Source organism: Lutra lutra, chromosome 12 (genome assembly GCF_902655055.1).
Source record: "Lutra lutra chromosome 12, mLutLut1.2, whole genome shotgun sequence".
Classification (NCBI taxonomy): Eukaryota; Metazoa; Chordata; class Mammalia; order Carnivora; family Mustelidae; genus Lutra; species Lutra lutra.
In genome coordinates, this window is record NC_062289.1 from 50699653 (window position 1) to 50719908 (window position 20256).

A 20256-nucleotide genomic window follows, 5' to 3' on the forward strand; every position below is an offset into this window, starting at 1 on the left:
TGATACAGTCATTATAAGAGAGCGTCTTAGTGGGTGTTAGTGTAAGGAAACAGTATAAAGTATGAGGAGAAACAAATTCTTAAAGGATAGAAATAACTTATTTCTTCATTACATGAGACCATATATTTTGTCCCCATTTGTTTTGGGCTGGTTTTAAAAATGAATACTCTTAAAGCATTAGGTTAGGTTGGTGTAGGGTATTTTTATAGCCGTGCCTTTTTTGGGGTAGAGGGTAACAGCTTTATGGAGATAAAATTCACATCCCATACAGTTCACCCACTTAAGTGTGTAATTCAATGTCTTTTACTATATGTGGAGCTGTGCAGCCATTACCACAATTTTAGAATGTTTTTGTGGCCTTGAAAAAGAAACTGTAACATTTAGCACTCAGTTTTCTCCTCCCCACTCCCAGCTTTATGCAACCATTAATCTACTGTCAGTCGCAGTATATTTACCTATTCTGAACTTTTGACATAAATGGAATTATATATAGTATGTGGTCTTTTTTGACTGGCTTCTTTCACTTAGAATGTTTTCAAGGTTCATTGACAATTTAGTATGCATTAGTACTTTTTTTCCTTTTAATTGCTGAATAAGATTCCATTGTAGGGATATATCACATTCCATTTGTCCTTTCATCCCTAATAGACATTTGGGTCGTTTCCACTTTTTGACTATTACAAGTATCGCTGAAAATTTTTACAAACTTTTCTGTGGACATAATGTTTTTATTTCTCTTGGGTGCATATCTGGGAGTGGAATTGCTGGGTCATATGGTAACTATATTTAACTTTTTGAGCAACTGCCAGGCTGTTTTCCAAAGCAGTTGGCATCATTTTATATTTCTCCCGTGAATGAGGGTTCCAATTTCTCTTAATAATACTTGGTATTGTCTGTCTTTGATTATAGCCAGCCTAGGGGTGTGAAGTGGTATCTCATTGTGGTCAGCTGTTCATTTGTAATACTATAAACAGTAGGTTTCTTTGTGTCATTTGGGGTTAGATTTTCCTTTGACCTTTTTTTCCCTGAAAGTAGATTTATTTGTTGAAATGAGGTTTTTAATGAGAAAAATATGATCACTTTTATCTAGTTTAGTCAATTGCTTGTGTATCTGAGAGTAACTTGGAATGGCAGCAACTTCTCCAGTATCCTATGAGTCTTGTAGTGAAGGGATGAAAGATACTGTTCTTCATTTTTAAATTTTATTCTGTGCTAAATTTAAAATTAGCACAAAGAACAGTTCCAAGAATTCACCAATTACAAACTTTTTTTCACAGCTGGTTCATCATTCTCTGTAACAGTGTTCTTTTTTCTGAACCATTTGAGAGTAAGGTACAGACATCCTGTCTTATTCCTGAATGCTTTAGTATGTATTTCCCAAGAATAAGGACATTTAGAACCACAAGACAATCACCATTTTTCAAAGTCTAGGAGTTTAACATGGATAAAGTACTCTAAAATACAAATGACTTAAATTTTGTCAGTTGACCCAATATTGCCCGTTATAAAGTTGTTTTTCTATTTTGTTTTGGGATCCAGTTTAGGATCACATATTGATTTGCGTTTAGTTGTCATGGCCAACTAGTCTCTTAATGTACAGTGAGTGCATTTTTTACTTTTTTATTTCAAACTAATGAAGTACTTTGAGATCCTGTTTATGGTATACATTAAATCTTAAATCATTTTTTATTTTGGGTAATGTGTACCTTAAAGTGTTACTACAATTTGGGCTTTTCTATTTTAAGAAACATTACATTGGTAGTGACACAGGATTTTAGCTATCCCTTCTCCCAGAAGTTTTTTTAAAGATTTTATTTATTTGTCAGCACACATGCACACAAGCAGGGGGAGCAGCAGAGGGAGATGGAGAAGCAGACTCTCTATTCAGCAGGGACCCTGATACGGAACTTGATCCCAGGAAACTGGGATCATGACCAGAGCCATTGGCAGATGCTTAACTGACTGAGCCACCAAGGAGTACCCCCAGAATATTTTAAATACCATGTTTAGTTGTCTTATTTGGGAACATTTTATTAAATACTGGCTTTGTGCTGAGATATAGTATTTGTGGGTCTTCCTTTTGTATAATAATGGTAGATAACATTTCACATATTAGTTAATAAAACAAGTCAGGAAAGGCTAGACTAGAATTTTGCTGTACTTGAAGTAAAGGCAAGGTGTGATAGCTAGGAAGTCAGCAGAGGAAAAGTATTCTCAACTCCCAGAGCAGGGCTGTGACTGACCATGAGATTTATGAAGGTGAGAGAGGATGGTGGAGGAAAGATTTTGAAGAAGGCAAATTAATTTTGGTTTTTAGCTATCAATAGAGTTATGAGTTATGTTTAACAGATTTTAAAATTTAGGAGTTGAGTAGATGGGAACCAAGTACAGGCTTATAAGGAGGTAGGTTGAGAGTGGTGACCTGATGACCTGATAATGGCATAGTACCAGAACAGTAACATTAGCCTGTATGATCTCTAGACAGAGGTTATGTGTTTGCTCTAGTGAATGAATATGCCCTGCTTTGTTTGGGAAGACAAAGCCTGGCAAAGAGAGAGACCGAGGGGTAGGACTCAGAAGTTGTTTATAGTTAGTCATTACATTATGAAGTCTGGTCAGTTCTTTAAGATTTAAAAACAAATTTTTTTTAAAAAAGATTTTATTTATTTATTTGACAGAGAGCGAGAAACAGCAAGAGAGGGAACACAAGCAGGGGGAGTAGGAGAGGGAGAAGCAGGCTTCCTGCTGAGCAGGGAGCCCGATGTGGTGCTGGATCCCAGGACCCTGGGATCATGACCTGAGCCAAAGGCAGACGTTTAGTGACTGAGCCACCCAGGTGCCCCCAAACAAATCTTTTTCTTATTGTGAATTTGACAATTACAAAAGTAGTAGATATACTTAAAAATATTACTCAGCAGTTTTTGTTTGTATTAGTCTAGAATTAATATACAGTAACATGTATTACATATGTCATCATTTTATTAAAGCCGTGTTTGCTTTGTTTTTAAGCCCTTAGAGATTTGTTTGATTCCATGGATAAAACTTCTTCTAGTATTCCACCTATTATTCTACTGCAGTTTTTGCACATGGCTTTTCCACAGTTTGCAGAGAAGGGTGAACAAGGCCAATATCTTCAACAGGTAAACAGGGCAAGGTTCTGTGGTTTTCATTTTGTAAACATAAAACTTAGGTGTTGTACACTTACTGTGTTTATTTGTATTTCCAAACATGCTCCAATTTTCAAGTCCTCTGTGGTTCACATCATCCTCATTTCTTGGCTGGAGTGGTCTGTTAACTATTACCTTGCTTCTGTTTTTGTCCTCCTGCAGTGCTTCTCCACACAGTCTCCAGAGTCTATAAAATGTAAATAGGGTTATCTTGGTCCCTTGTTTGTTACCTCCTAGTGATTTTCTGTCCTAGTCCTGAATAATTGAGGTCCTGTGTCCCTGTCTGAGCTCTCATGTGCCACTCTCTCCCTTGCTTACTTCTTTTGACTCTCAAACACACTGGCTTCCTACTTACTTTTTAAACCCTCCAGTACCATCTTTATGCAGGGTCTTTGCTCTTATTTCTTTGGCTCTCAGATAGTGCATGGCTTGCTTCCTCACCTCACTCAGGTCTCATGGCTCAAAAGTCAAGGCATCACAGATGTTTCCTTGACTCCCCTATTGAAATGGCACACTTCTTTCCCTTCATCACTTTCTGTTCCCATATTGCTTTTTTTATTGTTATTTTTATTATTTTTTTCATACTTCTTTTTTAATTCATAACTTTTCTCTTTAGGTGAATTTGTTATATTTTGTTTATGTCCCCATTGAGAACGTTTTCTGTTTTGGTTATTGCTGTTTATTCCTGTTTCTAAAATAGTAGTTAGCATAAGGAAGAGCTCAGTAAACATCTCTTGGATAAATGAATATTTTGGAATTCCTCATTGTTCTGAAGATTGTATTATAATCTAGTTTGACTTAATATTTTAAAATAAAAAACAGCTTTCTTCCCCTTCCCTAAGGAACCAGTAATTCTTTTGGAAGGATTTTGTAGATAAAACATTATCAACAGCCAGGTTTATTTACTTTGTCATTTTTTAAATTACAGGATGCTAATGAATGTTGGATACAAATGATGCGAGTATTGCAACAGAAATTGGAAGCCATAGAGGATGATTCTGTTAAAGAGGTAATTGACACGTTTGTGATTATAGATTTTCATTATACCTTGATAATTATACTCCCCCCCATGCCAAAAGCTTGAAATAAATTTATCCTAATAGACATGTATTTGAATACTTTGGATGCTCAGCCTGTAGTTAGAATTTGAAAGCTTGCATTTGACACTTGAATGCATTGTATTGTTTATTAAACTCAATTGATATTACTGAGCATCTGTAGTCTTTTGGTAGTGTTTTTTGAACAGTAGAAGGATTTTCCAGAAAGGGATTACATTTTTAAAAGCCTAAATATGTATTTACTAAACTGGATTGTGTGGGGAAAATAAACATTAGTACCTATATAAAGAAAAATTAGAATTTTTATTTCATTTTAATTTTTGCAGACAGATTCTTCATCTGCATCAGCAGTGGCACCTTCTAAAAAGAAAAGCTTAATTGATCAGTTCTTCGGAGTTGAATTTGAAACTACGTATCCTTATGAGCCAAGATTTGTAGAGATGTACTCATAACTTACTAGAAGTGAATTGGTACCAGTAGCCTTGTTGACTCATTGGAGTGGTGGGTGGGGTATATAGATAAATTCTTCAGAGGCTTTTATGCCTAAAAGATATAATGAAACTTAGGAATTTGGAAAAATACCCCATCAGAGTAATCCTAAAGTTAGATAAATGTACACTTTAAGGATATTATTTTTTCCTAAGAATATCTTTAGCAGAGTCAGCCTCATTAATTCACTTCATAGGAAATTAATTTTTATTGTATGAAACAGAGTATATCAGCCAGATTTTATATATAAGATTGAACTAATTCATAAAACATGAATTCAGGGAAGGACTATTTTCTAGGTCATGGGTGGAAACTTAGATTCTTTTTATATATTTTTGTGTTAAAACCATTTTAAGACTGTATAAGTACCAGGGCACCTGGGTGGCTCAGTGGGATAAAGCCTCTGCCTTTGGCTCAGGTCATGGTCCAGGGTCCTGGGATCAAGCCCCGCATTGGGCTCCCTGCTCGGCAGGGAGCCTGCTTCCTCCTCTCTCTCTCTCTGCCTGCCTCTCTGCCTACTTGTGATCTCTGTCTGTCAAATAAATAAATAAAATCTTAAAAAAAAAAAAAAGACTGTATAAGTACCAACTTACATTTGTTTAGTTTATCCTTTCATTACTTTTATTATTCATTACTCATATTGTTAATTGCATGAAGCACTTTAAAATATGTTGAAACAAATGTGGGAAAACAAAATGTTTAAAATACCAGTGGATAATGCTATTTTTAAAATTTCAGTATAATTAATATACAGTGTTACATTGGTTTCAGATGTATGATATAGTGATGCAACAGTTCTATACATTACTCAGTGCTCATTACAATAAGTGTACTCTTAATCCCTATCACCTGTTTCATCCAGACCCTTACCCACCTCCTTTATTCTTGTTGAGAGTGAAATAATAGTATTTCTTACTCTGACTTACTTCACCTTTATTATATACCTTTGATCCATCTATGTTGTTGTAAATAGCAAGATTTCATTTTTTATGGCTGAATAATATTCCATTGTAGATACCTCCCACATTGTCTTTATCCATTTATACATTTATCTATTGATGGATAGTTGGATGATGGATAGTTGCTTCCATAATTTGGCTATGGTAAATAATACTGCAATAAACATAAGGGTACATATGTCTTTTCAAGTAGTGTTTTTGTATTCTTTGTGCAAATACCTAGTAGTGGAATTACTGGATTAAATGGTAGTTCTATTTTTAATTTTTTGAGGGGGTTCTTTTTTTTTTTTTTTAAAGATTTTATTTATTTATTTGACAGACAAAATCACAAGTAGGCAGAGAGAGAGGAGGAAGCAGGCTCCCTGCTGAGCAGTGAATCTGATGCGGGGCTCCATCCCAGGACCCTGGGATCATGACCTGAGTCAAAGACAGAGGCCTTAACCCACTGAGCCACCCAGGCACCCCAAGGCAGTTCTATTTTTAATTATTTGAGGAAACTCCATATGTTTTCCATAGTGGCTGCACCAGTTTGCATTCCCACCCACAGATGTGTATGAGAGTTCCTTTTCCTCGCCAACACTTGATTTTCTGCCCCCCCTCAGAGATGGAGAGAGAGAGAGGTGGGGGTGGGGGAGGGAGAATCTTAAGTAGGCTCCATGTCCAGTGCAGAGCCTGATGTGGGGGTCAATCTCACAACTCCAAGATACGACCTAAGATGAAATCAAGAGTCAGATGTTTACAACTAGCCACACAGGGACCCCAGCACTTGTTTTTCATGTTTTTGATTTTAGCTATTCTGATAAAGTGTGAGGTGACATTATGGTTTTGATTTTCATTTCCCTGATGATGAGTGATATTGAGCATCTTTTCATGTGTTGGCCTTCTCTGTGTCTTTGGAGAAATGTCTATTCTCTTTATATCTTCTGCCCATTTTTAAATTGAATTATTATTTTCGTGTTGTATAAGTTTATATATTTTGGATACTCACCCTGTATCAGATATCATTTGCAAATATTGATGCTATTAATTTTAATAGCAAGAGGATAATTTATTATGTTCAACATATAAGTTATTATAGCAGATTGATTACCTGTTGGGATATTCCTTATCCTATTTCTCAAAGCATGAAATGTACAGAATCTGAAGAAGAGGAGGTCACTAAAGGAAAGGAAAATCAGCTTCAGCTTAGCTGTTTTATCAATCAAGAAGTCAAGTATCTTTTTACAGGACTTAAATTGGTAAGATCAGTTACAGTTGATCCTCATTATAAATGGATTCTGTATTTGCAGATGCACTTCCTTGCTAAAATGTATTTGTAACTCTCAACATCAGTACTTGGGTGCTTTCATGGTCATTTGTAGACCTGCTCTGATTGGCAAAAATTTTGAGTTGCCAGACAGTCTCACCTGAGCTCCAAAAAGGTGATGCTTTGCTTTCTTGTTTCAGTTCATACTGTTAACAAATGTCCTTTTATAGTAATTTTAGTACCTACATTTTTTTTTCAATTTTGTGCTTTTTATTGGTGATGCACTATTTAAAATAGGTCTTCAGCCATATCTTTGAAGTGCTGTCTAGTATTCTAAGCCCAAGAAGGCTCTATGTGAATGTTTATTTAGATAAGCCTTAAGGAGAAAATGTTGGATAAGCTTCATTTAGGGATGAGTTATAGTATAGTTGGCTGTGAAGACCATGAATTGTCATTAAACAGAAACACACATAACACAAGGTTATGTATTGTTAGGTCAAACAAAAGCATCGCAGGAAGCCTCAGAGGGTATTTAATGAGGGTTTATTAGTAATGACAAGGTATAAACTGGGATCGTACTGTGTAAATCAGGCCATGTAGGCCCTCTGCCTTTTACCAGTTTTGCAGTTGAGGCCCTGGAATGTAAGTGACTTCATTGCTTTGTGGCAGAGCTGGTCTAGAACTTGATTCTCCGGTTAGCACTCTTTCCCCATTTTTATACTATAGAATGCACTCTGATGAGCAGATTGATAAAATATAAAAGTTTGGCTTGTGAATTTAGTACTTTGATATGGTTTGGGAAATATGTACATGTTTTGAAGGATAGGCAATGAATTGGGGCAGGGATTGTATTGATAAACAAGATAATTTGTCATTAGGGAGTTCCCATCTACAGTTCAGGGTAAGATCAATTAGGGGAGTGGTTGGTAAATGCAGGCATAAGAGGCAAATAAAAAGTAATATTCTCTGCCCTGTGATACTGAGGGGGGCTGTAGTGAGGCATATTTTTAAGAGAAGTTCATTTTAAAAGCTTAATAATAGCTAATCACTAAGAGCACTATAGCAGGTTATAATGTGCAAGTTTCAGGACATCAAAACAGGAAGCATAAGTGTCATTGGAGAGTATAGAATGGAATGTTTTGGCAGGGACTCTCCAGGATGATACTTTTCTTCATAATTTTATAAAATCCTGGAAAAAAAACTAGATCTACTTGGAGCTTTTAGATGATAGTGGATTGGTAGTGATTGGATGGTGGATTGGATTGATAATATGTGTAGCTTACCTGATGAATAACATCACACCAGATACATGTTTTTGAGAAGCATGTATTTATGAGATGTTGTGTTATCTTTCCCACTGTTTAGATGCATTGTCATCATTGATTCCTGTTATTCTAGAGTGATTTGACTCCATATTTCTTTACCTTTTTGTTGCCAAACAGACTTGATTAAATGTTAAAAAGGAACACAGTGATTCCTTTTGTAATGAGATTAGTAATTTTCTTAAAAATTAATTTTTTATACAAGTAACGTGCTTACAGTGAACATTAACAGTAAATTTTTAACTCTAATTTCTTGTGTATTAATGTTCTTACAAAGCAGAGCACATTAGTAGTGCTTTTTTTATAAAATTAGAAATAGTAGCTTATGTCTGTTGAATATAGAATATATGCCAAATGGTTGTCCAATTTTTTTTTTACATGTACGTAACTTACGTAGTTCTAACAACAGCACTATGATATAGGTATTATCATCATTTCCATATGATGCCCGGAGGGGATAACTGTCTTGCTGAGTGTCACACAGGCTGTAAAAAATGGAAAGGCAGACACAATGGTTAAGATATGTATAGTGGCTAAAGTCTACTCCACATTTGTTAGATTAACAGGTTTTCTGTGTGACTTTTCTCATTTGAGAATAATTGCTTCTAGAAGGCTTTTATACATAAAGAATAAAGAACAGGGGTTTCCTACCTTCTCATAATTGTCCTTCTGCATGAGTATTCTGATAATCTGTATATAGGCAGAAGCTATAAAGGCTTTTTAATGTTATATAAAATACATTGTAAACTCAGAATCTGAGCAACATTTGTGTTACAATTTAAAACTTCAAACATTATTTACTTTCTGAGGAGTTCACACCAGTATAAATTGATACCTTTTAAGAACTGACTCATATCTAAAAACTTTCCTACATAGTCTTCATTGAAATTATTTTTCAGTGGTATGAATCCATCGATGTATGTTGTCTGTTAAGGAATACTAATTTTTAAAAGAACTAAAAGTGTGCTTCTGGGGGTACCTTGCTGGTATGTGACTCTTGATCCTTGAGGTCATCAGTTCAAGCCCCACTTTGGGTGTAGAGCTTACTTTAGGAAAAAAAGTGTGATTCTATATTGCAGAAAAGTATTCTTTTTTTTTTTTTTAGAAAAATATTCTTTAAAACTAAAAATGTTTGGTCTCCTGTTCTTTTTTTAGCGACTTCAGGAGGAAATCACTAAACAGTCTCCAACATTGCAAAGAAATGCTTTATATATCAAATCTGTAAGTTGTGCATTCCTTTTGAAATTAAATCCGTTTTGATGAAAAATTTCCAATAAATTTTACCCAGTCTTTGTTTTTGCCAAACCAAGGCATTAAAAACTTGTGTTGTATTTGCATGTGATAGGATTTCTTGCATTTTTTTCCCTCAGTCTAAGATCAGCCGACTACCTGCTTACTTGACTATTCAGATGGTTCGATTTTTTTATAAAGAGAAGGAATCTGTGAATGCTAAAGTTCTTAAGGTTAGTAATGAACTTCAGTATAATAAAACATTGTAATTCTTTGACAGCAATCCCTAATTCACAATAGATTTCTTTCTTCCTTTAGGGAGAAACTTTATTTGAAATATTCTGAGTATGGAAGTTACTAACATTAGACAAGTGGTTCTTTTTTTTCTTTTCTTTCTTTCTTTCTTTTTTTTTTTTTTTTTAAGATTTTACTTATTTGTTAGAGAGTGAGCGCACACAAGCAGGGAGAGCAGGAGGCAGAGAGAGAAGCAGACTCCCCACTGAGCAGTGAGCCCGATGCTGGACTTGATCTCAGGATCCTGGGATCATGACCTGAGCTGAAGACAGATGAGTAACTGACTAACCCACCCAGGCACCCCATCCTTTTTATTTTTAAACATATACATGCCTGACTTTCACCACCAGCCCACCCCTAGTGTTTGACTAGGTAGGGCCAGAGGTCCTAAAAATTGTTCAAAAGATTCCCAATTAGTTCTCATGGATGCCCTCCACTCCCCAGAAATACTGCTCTTGACCAGATCCTCAACTCCACAGATACTGACCCAGCAGGTTTGGAGGATAGGAGTGTGGGGAAGAAGGCATGCTGCATTCTCTAGTGCAATAATTGTAGTTTCTTGAGTAAGAGCCAACCTTATGATGTAACTGTTTTGTAAAACTGTAGCTCTGCTACCTATCCACACTCCATGATCCCTGGGAGAGGTAAATGTAATCCTAACCTCCTGAGCTAAAATTCATAATACAATTTCAGATATACTTACTATTATACGATAAGGTTAAATGTATTTAGAATATTTAATACTGTTAACTTTATGTATTTTTTTTAAAGATTTTATTTATTTATTTGACAGAGATCACAAGTAGGCAGAGAGGCAGGCAGAGACAGAGATGGGGGGAAGCAGGCTCCCTGCTGAGCAGAGAGCCTGATGTGGGGCTCGACCCCAGAACCCTAGGACCATGCCCTGAGCTGAAAGCAGAGGCTTTAACCCACCGGGCCACCCAGGCACCCCAACTTTATGTATTAATATTAGTTATTGAACCGTATCACTTATTTCTGTGTAAAGGTGTATTTCACATTACAAAAAGTCATTAAGTGGCCCCCATTTGTAAATTGATTCCATTTTTAGTTGCAGGTATCCATTATTTTCACAGAGGCTGATGTGCTGTATTTCTAAAATGCTTCTTTTGTCATGTGTGTTTTGGTAACTCTTCTGTGCTCAGAGTCATGGGTTTAATTGGAAAAAAAGCTAAACAAATTTTTTTAATCTTAAAAAGTTAGGACCAGGGGGTGCCTGGTTAGCTCAGTCAGAAGAGCATGCGACCCTTGATCTCAGGATTGTAAATTCAAGCCCCACATTAGGCATAGAGCTTATTTTTAAAAAAAAATTGGCACCTGATTTTGAAAATAGGCACTATGAAGTTTTCAGCTGCGTAGATTTCCAAGTGGTTTTTAAATAAATTTTATTTTCAACTTCATTTGAATTATGAAAGTACTACTGTAAAAGCATGAAGATATTTTAAATAACTACTTTTATAAGGGTGTTGACACATTTTTTTTTTTTTTTTGTATAGGATGTAAAATTTCCTCTTATGTTGGATGTGTATGAACTGTGTACCCCAGAACTTCAGGAGAAAATGGTCTCTTTTCGATCAAAATTCAAGGATCTAGAAGATAAAAAAGTGAATCAGCAGCCAAAGACAGTAGGTTCTTTTTGCTGATTTTCTCATCTTAATAGTTCAGAGTTTAATTAATATTCAGCAGTTACCTTGTTAATGTCCGTAATTTGTTAATCTCTTAGTAAAAATGGATGAACCTGTAGTTTACTTAGCTCATACACAAAGTTTTAGGTTTATTTTAGTGTAAGAAAAAGGACTCTAGTTATGGTAAATAGGTCCCTTATGGTAGAGTAAGCTTAATATTTTCTTTTCTCCTATAATCTGTAACCTGTATTCCTTTTATATGTATCTCCTCAGAGCATTTCACATAAAATCTTGCCCAGTATTTTCAGTGTATTTTACTGTTTTCCTTGTAAGTCATGGAGTTACCTCTATTTTTAGATGGAATTAGTGGTGTAGAATATTGGCTCATCTATGCCTATAGTTAAATAAGTGTATCTTTCAATTTTTATGTAAATTCAGGTTAGTTAACATGGAGTGCAGTATTGGTTTCAGGAGTAGAATTCAGTGATTCATTACTTGTATATAACACCCAGTGGTCATCATAACATGTGCTCTTCTTAATGCCCATCATCATCTAGTCCATCTCCCACCTGCCTCCCTCCATCAACCCTCACTTTGTTCTGTATGGTTAAGAGTCTTTTATGGTTTCTCTTTTTTTTCCTCCCTCCCCCTCTGTTTATCCATTTTGTTTCTTAAATTCCACATGAGTGAGATCATAATGGTGTTTGTATTTTTCCTGATTGACTCATTTCACTTAGTGTAATACACTTTAGCTCCATTCACGTTATTGCAAATGGCAGGATGTCCTTCTTTTTGATGGTTGAGTAATATTCCCGTGTGTGTGTGTGTGTGTGTGTGTGTGTGTGTGTGTACACATATCTTTATCCAGTGGACATTTGGGCTCTTTCCATAGTTTGACTGTTGTGGATAATGCTGCTATCAACATCAGGATGTATGTACCCCTTCAAATCGAATCTTTTTGTATTCGTTGGGTAAATACCTAATTGTGCAATTACTGGATTGTAGGGTATTTCTTTTTTTAACTTTTTAAGGAACTTCCGTACTGTTTTCCAGAGTGGCTTCCCACCAGCAGTGCAAGACGGGTTCCCCTTTTCTCTGCATCCTCACCAACAACTGTTCTTTTGTGTTGTTAATTTTAGCCATTCTGACAGGTGTGATATATTGTATCTTTTAATAAGTGCTGCTTGTATGCCTGCCTGTCACTGCTAAAATCACAACCTTAGGAAACTTTAATAAGTTGTATTACTTTAGGGTACACCTGAACTGTGTTGGATTTTCCCCCCTCCACGGTGAAAAAGATCTTTCTGGAAACTAGAAATATTTCCTGTGTGATATTATATATATTTATATTCTTCTGCAATTGCTGTGTGTGTGTGTGTTAAATGCTTTTTTAAAAAACATTAAACTTTATTTTGAGATAATTGTGGAATCACATGCATTTATAAGAAATAATATGAAGAGGGGTGCCTGGGTGGCTCAGTTAGTTAAGTGACCGCCCTCAACTCAGGTCATGATCCCAGGGTACTGCCATTGAGCCCTGCATTGGGCTCCCTGCTCAGCTCCCTGCTTCTTCTTCCTCTGCCTGCCACTCCCCCTTCTTGTGTGCATGTTCTCTCTGTCAAATAAATAAATATTTAAAAAGAAAAAAAAGTTGAGATCCAGATACCTTTTACCAAGTTTACCCTGTGGTAATATCTTGCAAAACAATAATACAGTATCATGATTTGGATATTAACTTTGATGCAGTCTAGATACAGTACATTCCCATCCCTCCAAAGATTCCACATACTGCCCCTTTGTAGCCAAACCCACTTTCCTTTGGCCTCTGCCGCCTCCTCAATTCCTAGCAACTGCTCATCTGTTCTCCATTTCTGTAGTTTCGTCATTTTAAGATATGAAATGGGATATCTGTATATCTATATATCCATTATATATATGATATTTATATCCATATATATTATATATATATATATAACACTATATAAATGAAATCATATAGTATGTAACCTTTTGGGATTTTTTTCTCCACATACATAATTCTCAGGAAATTAGCCCAGGTCATTTTGTGTAGCAGCAGCTCCTTCTTTGTTGCCGGAGAGTATTCCATGGTATGCATATGCCATATCTTGCTTAATCATTCAGCTGTTGAAGGAGAGCTGGATTCTTTCTAGTTTCATTTATTTTGCATAAAGCTACTGTAAGTATTCATGTACAATTTTTTAAAAAGATTATTTATTTATTTGAGAGCATGAGCAGGGGTAGGGGCAGAGAGGGAGAAGCAAACTCCGGGTTGAGCAGGGAGCCTGATGCGGGGCTCAATCCCAGGACCCTGGGATCATGACCTGAGCCGAAGGCAGAGGCTTTAACCCACTGAGCCAGGTGCCCCTCCCAGACATTTTTAAATTAAATATTTACCTTCCTTTGTAGTTATGGGCTATTCACATGATGTGTTTTGTATTAGGTTTGTTTTCTTGGAATTGATCCATTTTATCTAGCTTGTCAATTTTGTGTTGTAGTTGTTCCTTGTAGTTATTTATTTATTTATTTATTTATTAAAAGATTTTATTTATTCATTAGACAGAGATCACAAGGCAGAGAAGCAGGCAGAGAGAGGAGGAAGCAGGCTCCTTGCTGAGCAGAGAGCCCGATGTGAGGCTTGATCCCAGGACCCTGGGATCATGACTAGAGCCGAAGGCAGAGGCTTTAACCCACTGAGCCACCTAGGCGCCCTATCTATCTATCTATCTATCTATCTATCTATCTATTTATTTATTTTAAAGATTTTATTTATTTATTTGAGAGAGAGACAGTGAGAGAGAGCATGAGTGAGGAGAAGGTCAGAGGGAGAAGCAGACTCCCCGTGGAGCTGGGAGCCTGATGCGGGACTCCGGGATCATGACCTGAGCCGAAGGCAGTCGTCCAACCAACTGAGCCACCCAGGCGTCCCCCTATTTATTTATTTTTGATGTCTACAGGGTCTGTAATGATATCTGTCCTCTGTTTCATTCCTGATACTAGTAATTTGTCTTTTTTCTTTTTCCTTGGTCAGTTTTGTTAGAGGATTGTCAGTTTTATGATCTTTTCAAAGAACTGGCTAAATGAATCTGTCTCTGTATTTCTGTAGTATTAATGATTTCTACTCTTCTTCTGCTTGTTGGGGTTTTATTTTGTTTTCCTTTTTCTAGGTTCTTAAATTGTGAGAGCTTAGGTTTTTTACTTCAAACTTTCCCCTAATGTATTCATTTAGTGCTATAAGGTTTGTCTCAGCAGTGCTTTCACTGTGTCCTACAAATTGTTAACATTTATTTGCATTTTCATTCTGTTCCTTGTATTTTTTTTTTTTTTTTTTTTAGGGTTTTACTGATTTATTACAGAGAGCACAAGAATGAGAGAGAGCATGAGCAGGGGCTGGGGTGGGGCTGACGTAGAGGAAGAAGCAGACTTCCCGGATCAGGGCGCCCTATGTGGGGCATGGATCAGACCTGAGCTGCTTACCCAGCTGAGCCACCCAGGCACCTCTCTGCTCCTTGTATTTTTAAAAAATCTCCCTTGAGACTTCTCTTTGACCTTGTATTATTCATAAGTGTCTGGTTTAGTTTCCAAATATTTGGAAATTTATCTATTATCTTGCTGTTACTGCTTCTAGTTTGATTTCATTGTGAGAGAAAGCACTTGTGTGATTTAAATTCCTTTAAATTTGTTCAAGTTTGCTTAATGGCTTAGGATGTGATTTATCTTGGTATATGTTCCATGGGTACTTGGGGGGGGGAATTGTATTCTACTGTTGTTGAATGGAATGAATTTTCTATAGATGTTGATTAGATCCAGTTGGTTGATGGTGGTCTTGCATGTTCTATAACGATGCTGTTTTTCTGTCTAGTTGTTCTGTTAGTTTTTATGAGATGAGTGAGGAAACATAAATTGTGACTTTTATGTGTTTCTCCATTCAGTTCTGTCAGCTTTTGCTTTGCATGTTTTGTACTTCTGTTATTTGGTGCATACATCTTTAAGATTGCTAAGTATTCTTGGTGGAGTGACCTTTTTATATTATGCAATGTCCCTCTCTGTCCTTGGTAATTTTCTTTATTCTGAAGTTTACTTTTCTGATATTACTATTGTCAATGCTGCTTTGTTTCTGTTAATGTTTGCATGATGTCTTTCTGTATTCTTTTACTTTAAATTTGCCTATATTATTATATTTGAAGAGTTTCTTACAGACCGCATAGAGTTGGTCATGTTTTTTAATATACTGTTATATCTTTTATTGGTATATTTAGACCATTTACATTTAATTAATATAACTTGATTTGTTAAATCTGTTATATTTTGCTTTCTCTTCTGTTTTTCACTTCTCCCTATTGCCTTGTAGGTTTACTTGACCATGTAATAGAATCTAATTTGAGGGGCGCCTGGGTGGCTCAGTGGGTTAAAGCCTCTGTCTTCGGCTCTGGTCATGATCCCAGGGTCCTGGGTTCGAGCCCCGCATCCAGCTCTCTGCTCAGTGGGGAGCCTGCTTCCTCCTCTCTCTCTCTGTCTGCCTCTCTGCCTACTTGTGATCTCTGTCTGTCAAATAAATAAATAAAATCTTAAAAAAAAAATCTAATTTGACTTATCTTCAATTTAAAAAAAAATACTTTTCTTTGTATACCTTTTTCTGTGGTTGCCTTAGATGTGAAATTTTAAGACAAAAAAGAATGGTTGTCTTCATTGACTTAATTGCCATTTTTTTGTTGTAGGAGCCTTTAACTTGTCACTCCAGCTATCTTTAACCTACTTGGAGTGTGTTCATCATCATTATAGTTTTTAATAACTTTGTGCCCATATGCCTAGATAAGTTTAATATTTTTATATTACACTGAACTGGGTTGAGGCAGGGAATTCCCACCAAAAATCTTTGTCTAAAATAGTAAATTCTGTCTCTTTCAGTACTCAGTTCATTTGAGCAGTTGGCCATGTCTTAGTAGGTTTAACGTTTTTTGCAGCAATTTGACTTTTGTTTCATTGTGGTACTTTTTTTTTTTCTTTTAAATCCTTTCTGGTTTGTGATAGTATTTTGGTAAAAATATAGAGTTGGGTTTTCCTTTCCTACCCTAGAGAGCTGTTTATCTGTACTGCTATATTCACTGGTATGCTGTAGGTTTAGCAGCTCATAGTTTGTCCTAGAATCAGAGGGTCTGTTACTGTGCATACAAGACTGTATATTGTTTAAGTGTAGCTCCTTTGGGTTTATAGTTTTAACTATAGTTATATCGTTTTAGTAATGTTGTAAGGTAGTGTTTTGCATTGTCGCCAGTAAATATTTGTGGAAATGAATACTTATTGAGAATACAAATTTTATTTCCAGTGTCATTATTTAAAATTAAATTTTTTCCCCTCAGAGTGACAAAAATAGTCCCCAGAAAGAAGTTAAATATGAGCCTTTTTCTTTTGCTGATGGTAAGTGGAAAAAAATCATTTCAATTGAGTTACTCTTTGTGTATTTGTGTGTTTAAGGTAAAATTACTGTCTTGACAAACTTACCTATTTTTTTTATATCATGCTTTTTTTTAAAAAGAAAGATTTCTTAAAATATGTTACCTTAAATTGGACATGCAGTAAAAATCAGTCTTTATAGTTCTGTGAATACCATACTTCTTAAAATATCTTCCATAAATCCTTAACTTTGAACTGTAGTATCTTACTGAATTCTAATAATAGGCTAACCTTCAGACTTCTTGCTTGCTACCTAGCTGGAGAAAGCACATCTCTTCATTGTCTAATATTGTGGGATTTACATCTTTCTTTAGACATTGGCTCCAATAATTGTGGATACTATGACTTACAAGCAGTGTTAACACATCAGGGAAGGTCTAGCTCTTCTGGCCATTATGTATCATGGGTGAAAAGGAAACAAGGTAAGGATTATGCTTTTTGTTTCTGGTTTGTTTTGTTTTGTTTTGTTTCCCCAATTGTTAATTATTTTAGCAGCTTAGTACAAATTTTATAGCACAGAAGTTTTCAAACTTTTTAGTGTCAGAACCTCTTTATATTCTTAATTGTTGAGGTCCACAAAGAGCTTTTGTTTGAGGATTCTCTTTAATATTTACTATAATAGAAATTAAAATTCAGAAATTAACTCATTGGAAACTGGCAGTAATAAACCCATTACATACCACATAAGTAACAAAGATAACAGTATTTTCCAAAAACAAAAAAACAGCAAGAAATAGTATTGATTTGTTTTTGTAGGCCTGCTTTGTCTGGCTTATTAGGAGACAGCTGGATCCTCCTGTTTCTGCATTTAGTCTCTTGCTTTATCACACATCCTGTTTCTTCTGGAAAATTCCAAAGCACACTTGAAAGAATGAGAGGATAAAGGCAAATAATGCTTTAGTGGTGATAAAAAAAAATTGTGACCTTCATGGTACCCCTGAAATGGTTTTGAAAACCTGAGTGGCATCTGGATCACACTTTGAAAACTATTAGTATGGCAGATGGAATACTGCTGTGCATAATAAAATTACTCAGTACCTTTTTTTGAATGGAACTTAGAAAACCATGTAATAAAATATTAATTTCATTTTCTTCTCTTGTTCTTTAGATGAATGGATTAAGTTTGATGATGATAAGGTCAGCATCGTGACACCAGAGGATATCTTACGGCTTTCTGGTGGTGGAGACTGGCACATAGCATATGTTTTACTCTATGGGCCTCGCAGAGTTGAAATAATGGAAGAGGAAAGTGAACAGTAATCTTCATTTTAGCTATTTATGTTTAGGTGTGAAATAAATGTTATTTGTTGATCATTTCTATAATCCAGAGCTGTAGAGGAAGATATTTAGGTGGTGTTATGTGTTTCCCCTCTCATGTGGAACAAAAGAGGGTGAAGCAGACCACTCTGGATCAACCTAAAAAAATTACAGAAAAAAGAAAATTGCCTTTGGGACTGTGTTGCCCTGTACAAAGGTTGCAGGAAGACATTTTTAAAAAGCTTATTTCTTGCATTAATCTTTAAAAATTCTGATCTGAAATGCCTTTCAGCCATTGCCTTCTGTGATAAATTTTCCCCCCTGCCTTTTCAGCCCAGGATTCAGCAATCAGATGTTTATTGCACACCTATTACTCTTTTTGTTGTTGTTGTTCTTGCATGGTTCAAACCACCAGTGATTCATAGCTGCCCATCCTTTGCCTTATCTAACAAAAATTTTGCCAGGAAGGTGGAAAGGAAGTAAGTGTTGCTCTCATTGTGTTACTCAGTGCTGCTGCCCACATCCTATGGAAACATGGGTACAATCAAGTATTTGTCCAGCCTGACTGTTGCTGGCTTTTCATGACTTTAAAATAAATTGTGATCAGTAAAGTACATTTGATTATACATTCATTATTGTGTCTCTCTGATGTACTATGGTTTGTATATTTAACTTTGCAATGGTTTTGTAGTAATCAACCTTAAAAAACGTTGACAAGCTCTGGTTGCTTATTTTTAGAAAATGAGGATATTTAATAAAAAAAAAAAAGAGGGACTAACAGCTTCTGACCTCAAGTCTTTTGTCTGAGTGTTGGAGCTTGGCTTGTTTAGGTATAGTTAATAGCAAGCAGTTGCTGCACGTGGTTAGTTTTACTCTGCTGTTAGGCATCCATTTAAAAATGTTCTCTTCTGCCTTCTCACATTATGTTCTGTTTAAAAGAAATATAAAGTTGTAAAATTAATGGAGTTCTTTGGATGCTGAATGCAACGATGTTTATTGGTCTCTTTTCTTTGGCTCAGTTGATGTCTTTACTCTCGTCTAGTCCCAAAATCTTAATGTCTTATCTCAGAATCGAATAACAGCAATGATTTTTAAAGTGATGGTGAAAGTGCCAAGAGTAAGTGATATTTCAGTGTGGTAGGTTTCTTACATTTTAATACATTCTAATTAATTAGTTCCTTACCTTTGTTTCAAGGGCCTTGATTGCTAGACAGAGGATAGGAAAGTAGCTATTTGTCTCTGATTTTGAGTGAGGTATATAAAATGAAGTTTGGGGATTATCATGAAATCTTATGCTTATATTTATGCTGTCTTCATGCTCTGCAGAGCATAGCACTGGTTAACTATTAGATTCCTAGAGAATAGTGGCCATTTTCTTCTCAACTTTGAACAATGTGATAATATCTGAGAACGCTAGGGGATAAAATAAGGATTTCGGGGAAACTTATTTGTATGTAGCTTCTTCCGCTAAATGGTAGTTACTGGTAATCATTACTCCCTTTGCCTTGGTGGAGAGTGCAGATTAGAATGGGGAGGAGGAGATCCTAAGAAGTGTAATGATTCTTAGATATTGTTATGATGCTTGTTGACTCTGCATTTCTTATTCAGTCTTACTTAGTCGAACAATTCTGAGGACATAAATTTAGCAATTAGAATTCTAGTTTCTGATTTGCAGGATGCTGTAGTTGGTAGATAGATGAGGTAGGTTTAGAACAAAGTATATGCCTTGAATGGAATTAAAATTTTAAAATTGTAATTCCTTATAAAAATTTTCATTTTATTTGATCCAAATAAGCATTATTCCAAAGATTTTTTTTAAAAGAAATTGGACCTATACTATGTTTTAAATTTTATATCTTTAAATAAGGCTGTTTTAGAGTTCAGCCTTGCATATAAGTTGAGAAGGGAAAGTGGTTGAGAAAATGTCAATTCCTGAGTGTGCCTTCTATGCTGTGCCAAGAGCACTGAGGCCCTTCTGCTATTAGAGCTGTGGTGTATCACTGTTGCCTAGCCAGTGAGGTTACGCCCAAGCGAGAACATTTATGGTATAATATCCACTTAGTAGGCTTTCAGGATACAAAACAATAATGCCCTAATGTTAGAGCCTTACAAGGTAATT

General features: G+C 35.7%; 1 protein-coding gene across 4 annotated transcripts in view; it reads left to right on the forward strand.

Annotated features, from left to right (window-relative positions):
• Window positions 1-19144, forward strand: part of USP14 (ubiquitin specific peptidase 14) — a 45222-nt gene extending 26078 nt beyond the window's left edge. For all 4 annotated transcript variants that reach the window (XM_047698588.1, XM_047698591.1, XM_047698589.1 and 1 more), the window contains 10 exons: window positions 3010-3140; window positions 4096-4176; window positions 4552-4637; window positions 6797-6911; window positions 9397-9462; window positions 9612-9704; window positions 11280-11408; window positions 16787-16844; window positions 17195-17302; window positions 17989-19144. In XM_047698588.1, coding sequence (XP_047554544.1) covers window positions 3010-3140; window positions 4096-4176; window positions 4552-4637; window positions 6797-6911; window positions 9397-9462; window positions 9612-9704; window positions 11280-11408; window positions 16787-16844; window positions 17195-17302; window positions 17989-18140 — 1019 coding nt within the window. In that variant the 3' untranslated portion in view covers window positions 18141-19144. The remainder of the gene's footprint in view (window positions 1-3009; window positions 3141-4095; window positions 4177-4551; window positions 4638-6796; window positions 6912-9396; window positions 9463-9611; window positions 9705-11279; window positions 11409-16786; window positions 16845-17194; window positions 17303-17988) is intronic.
• The last annotated feature ends 1112 nt before the right edge of the window (window positions 19145-20256 follow it).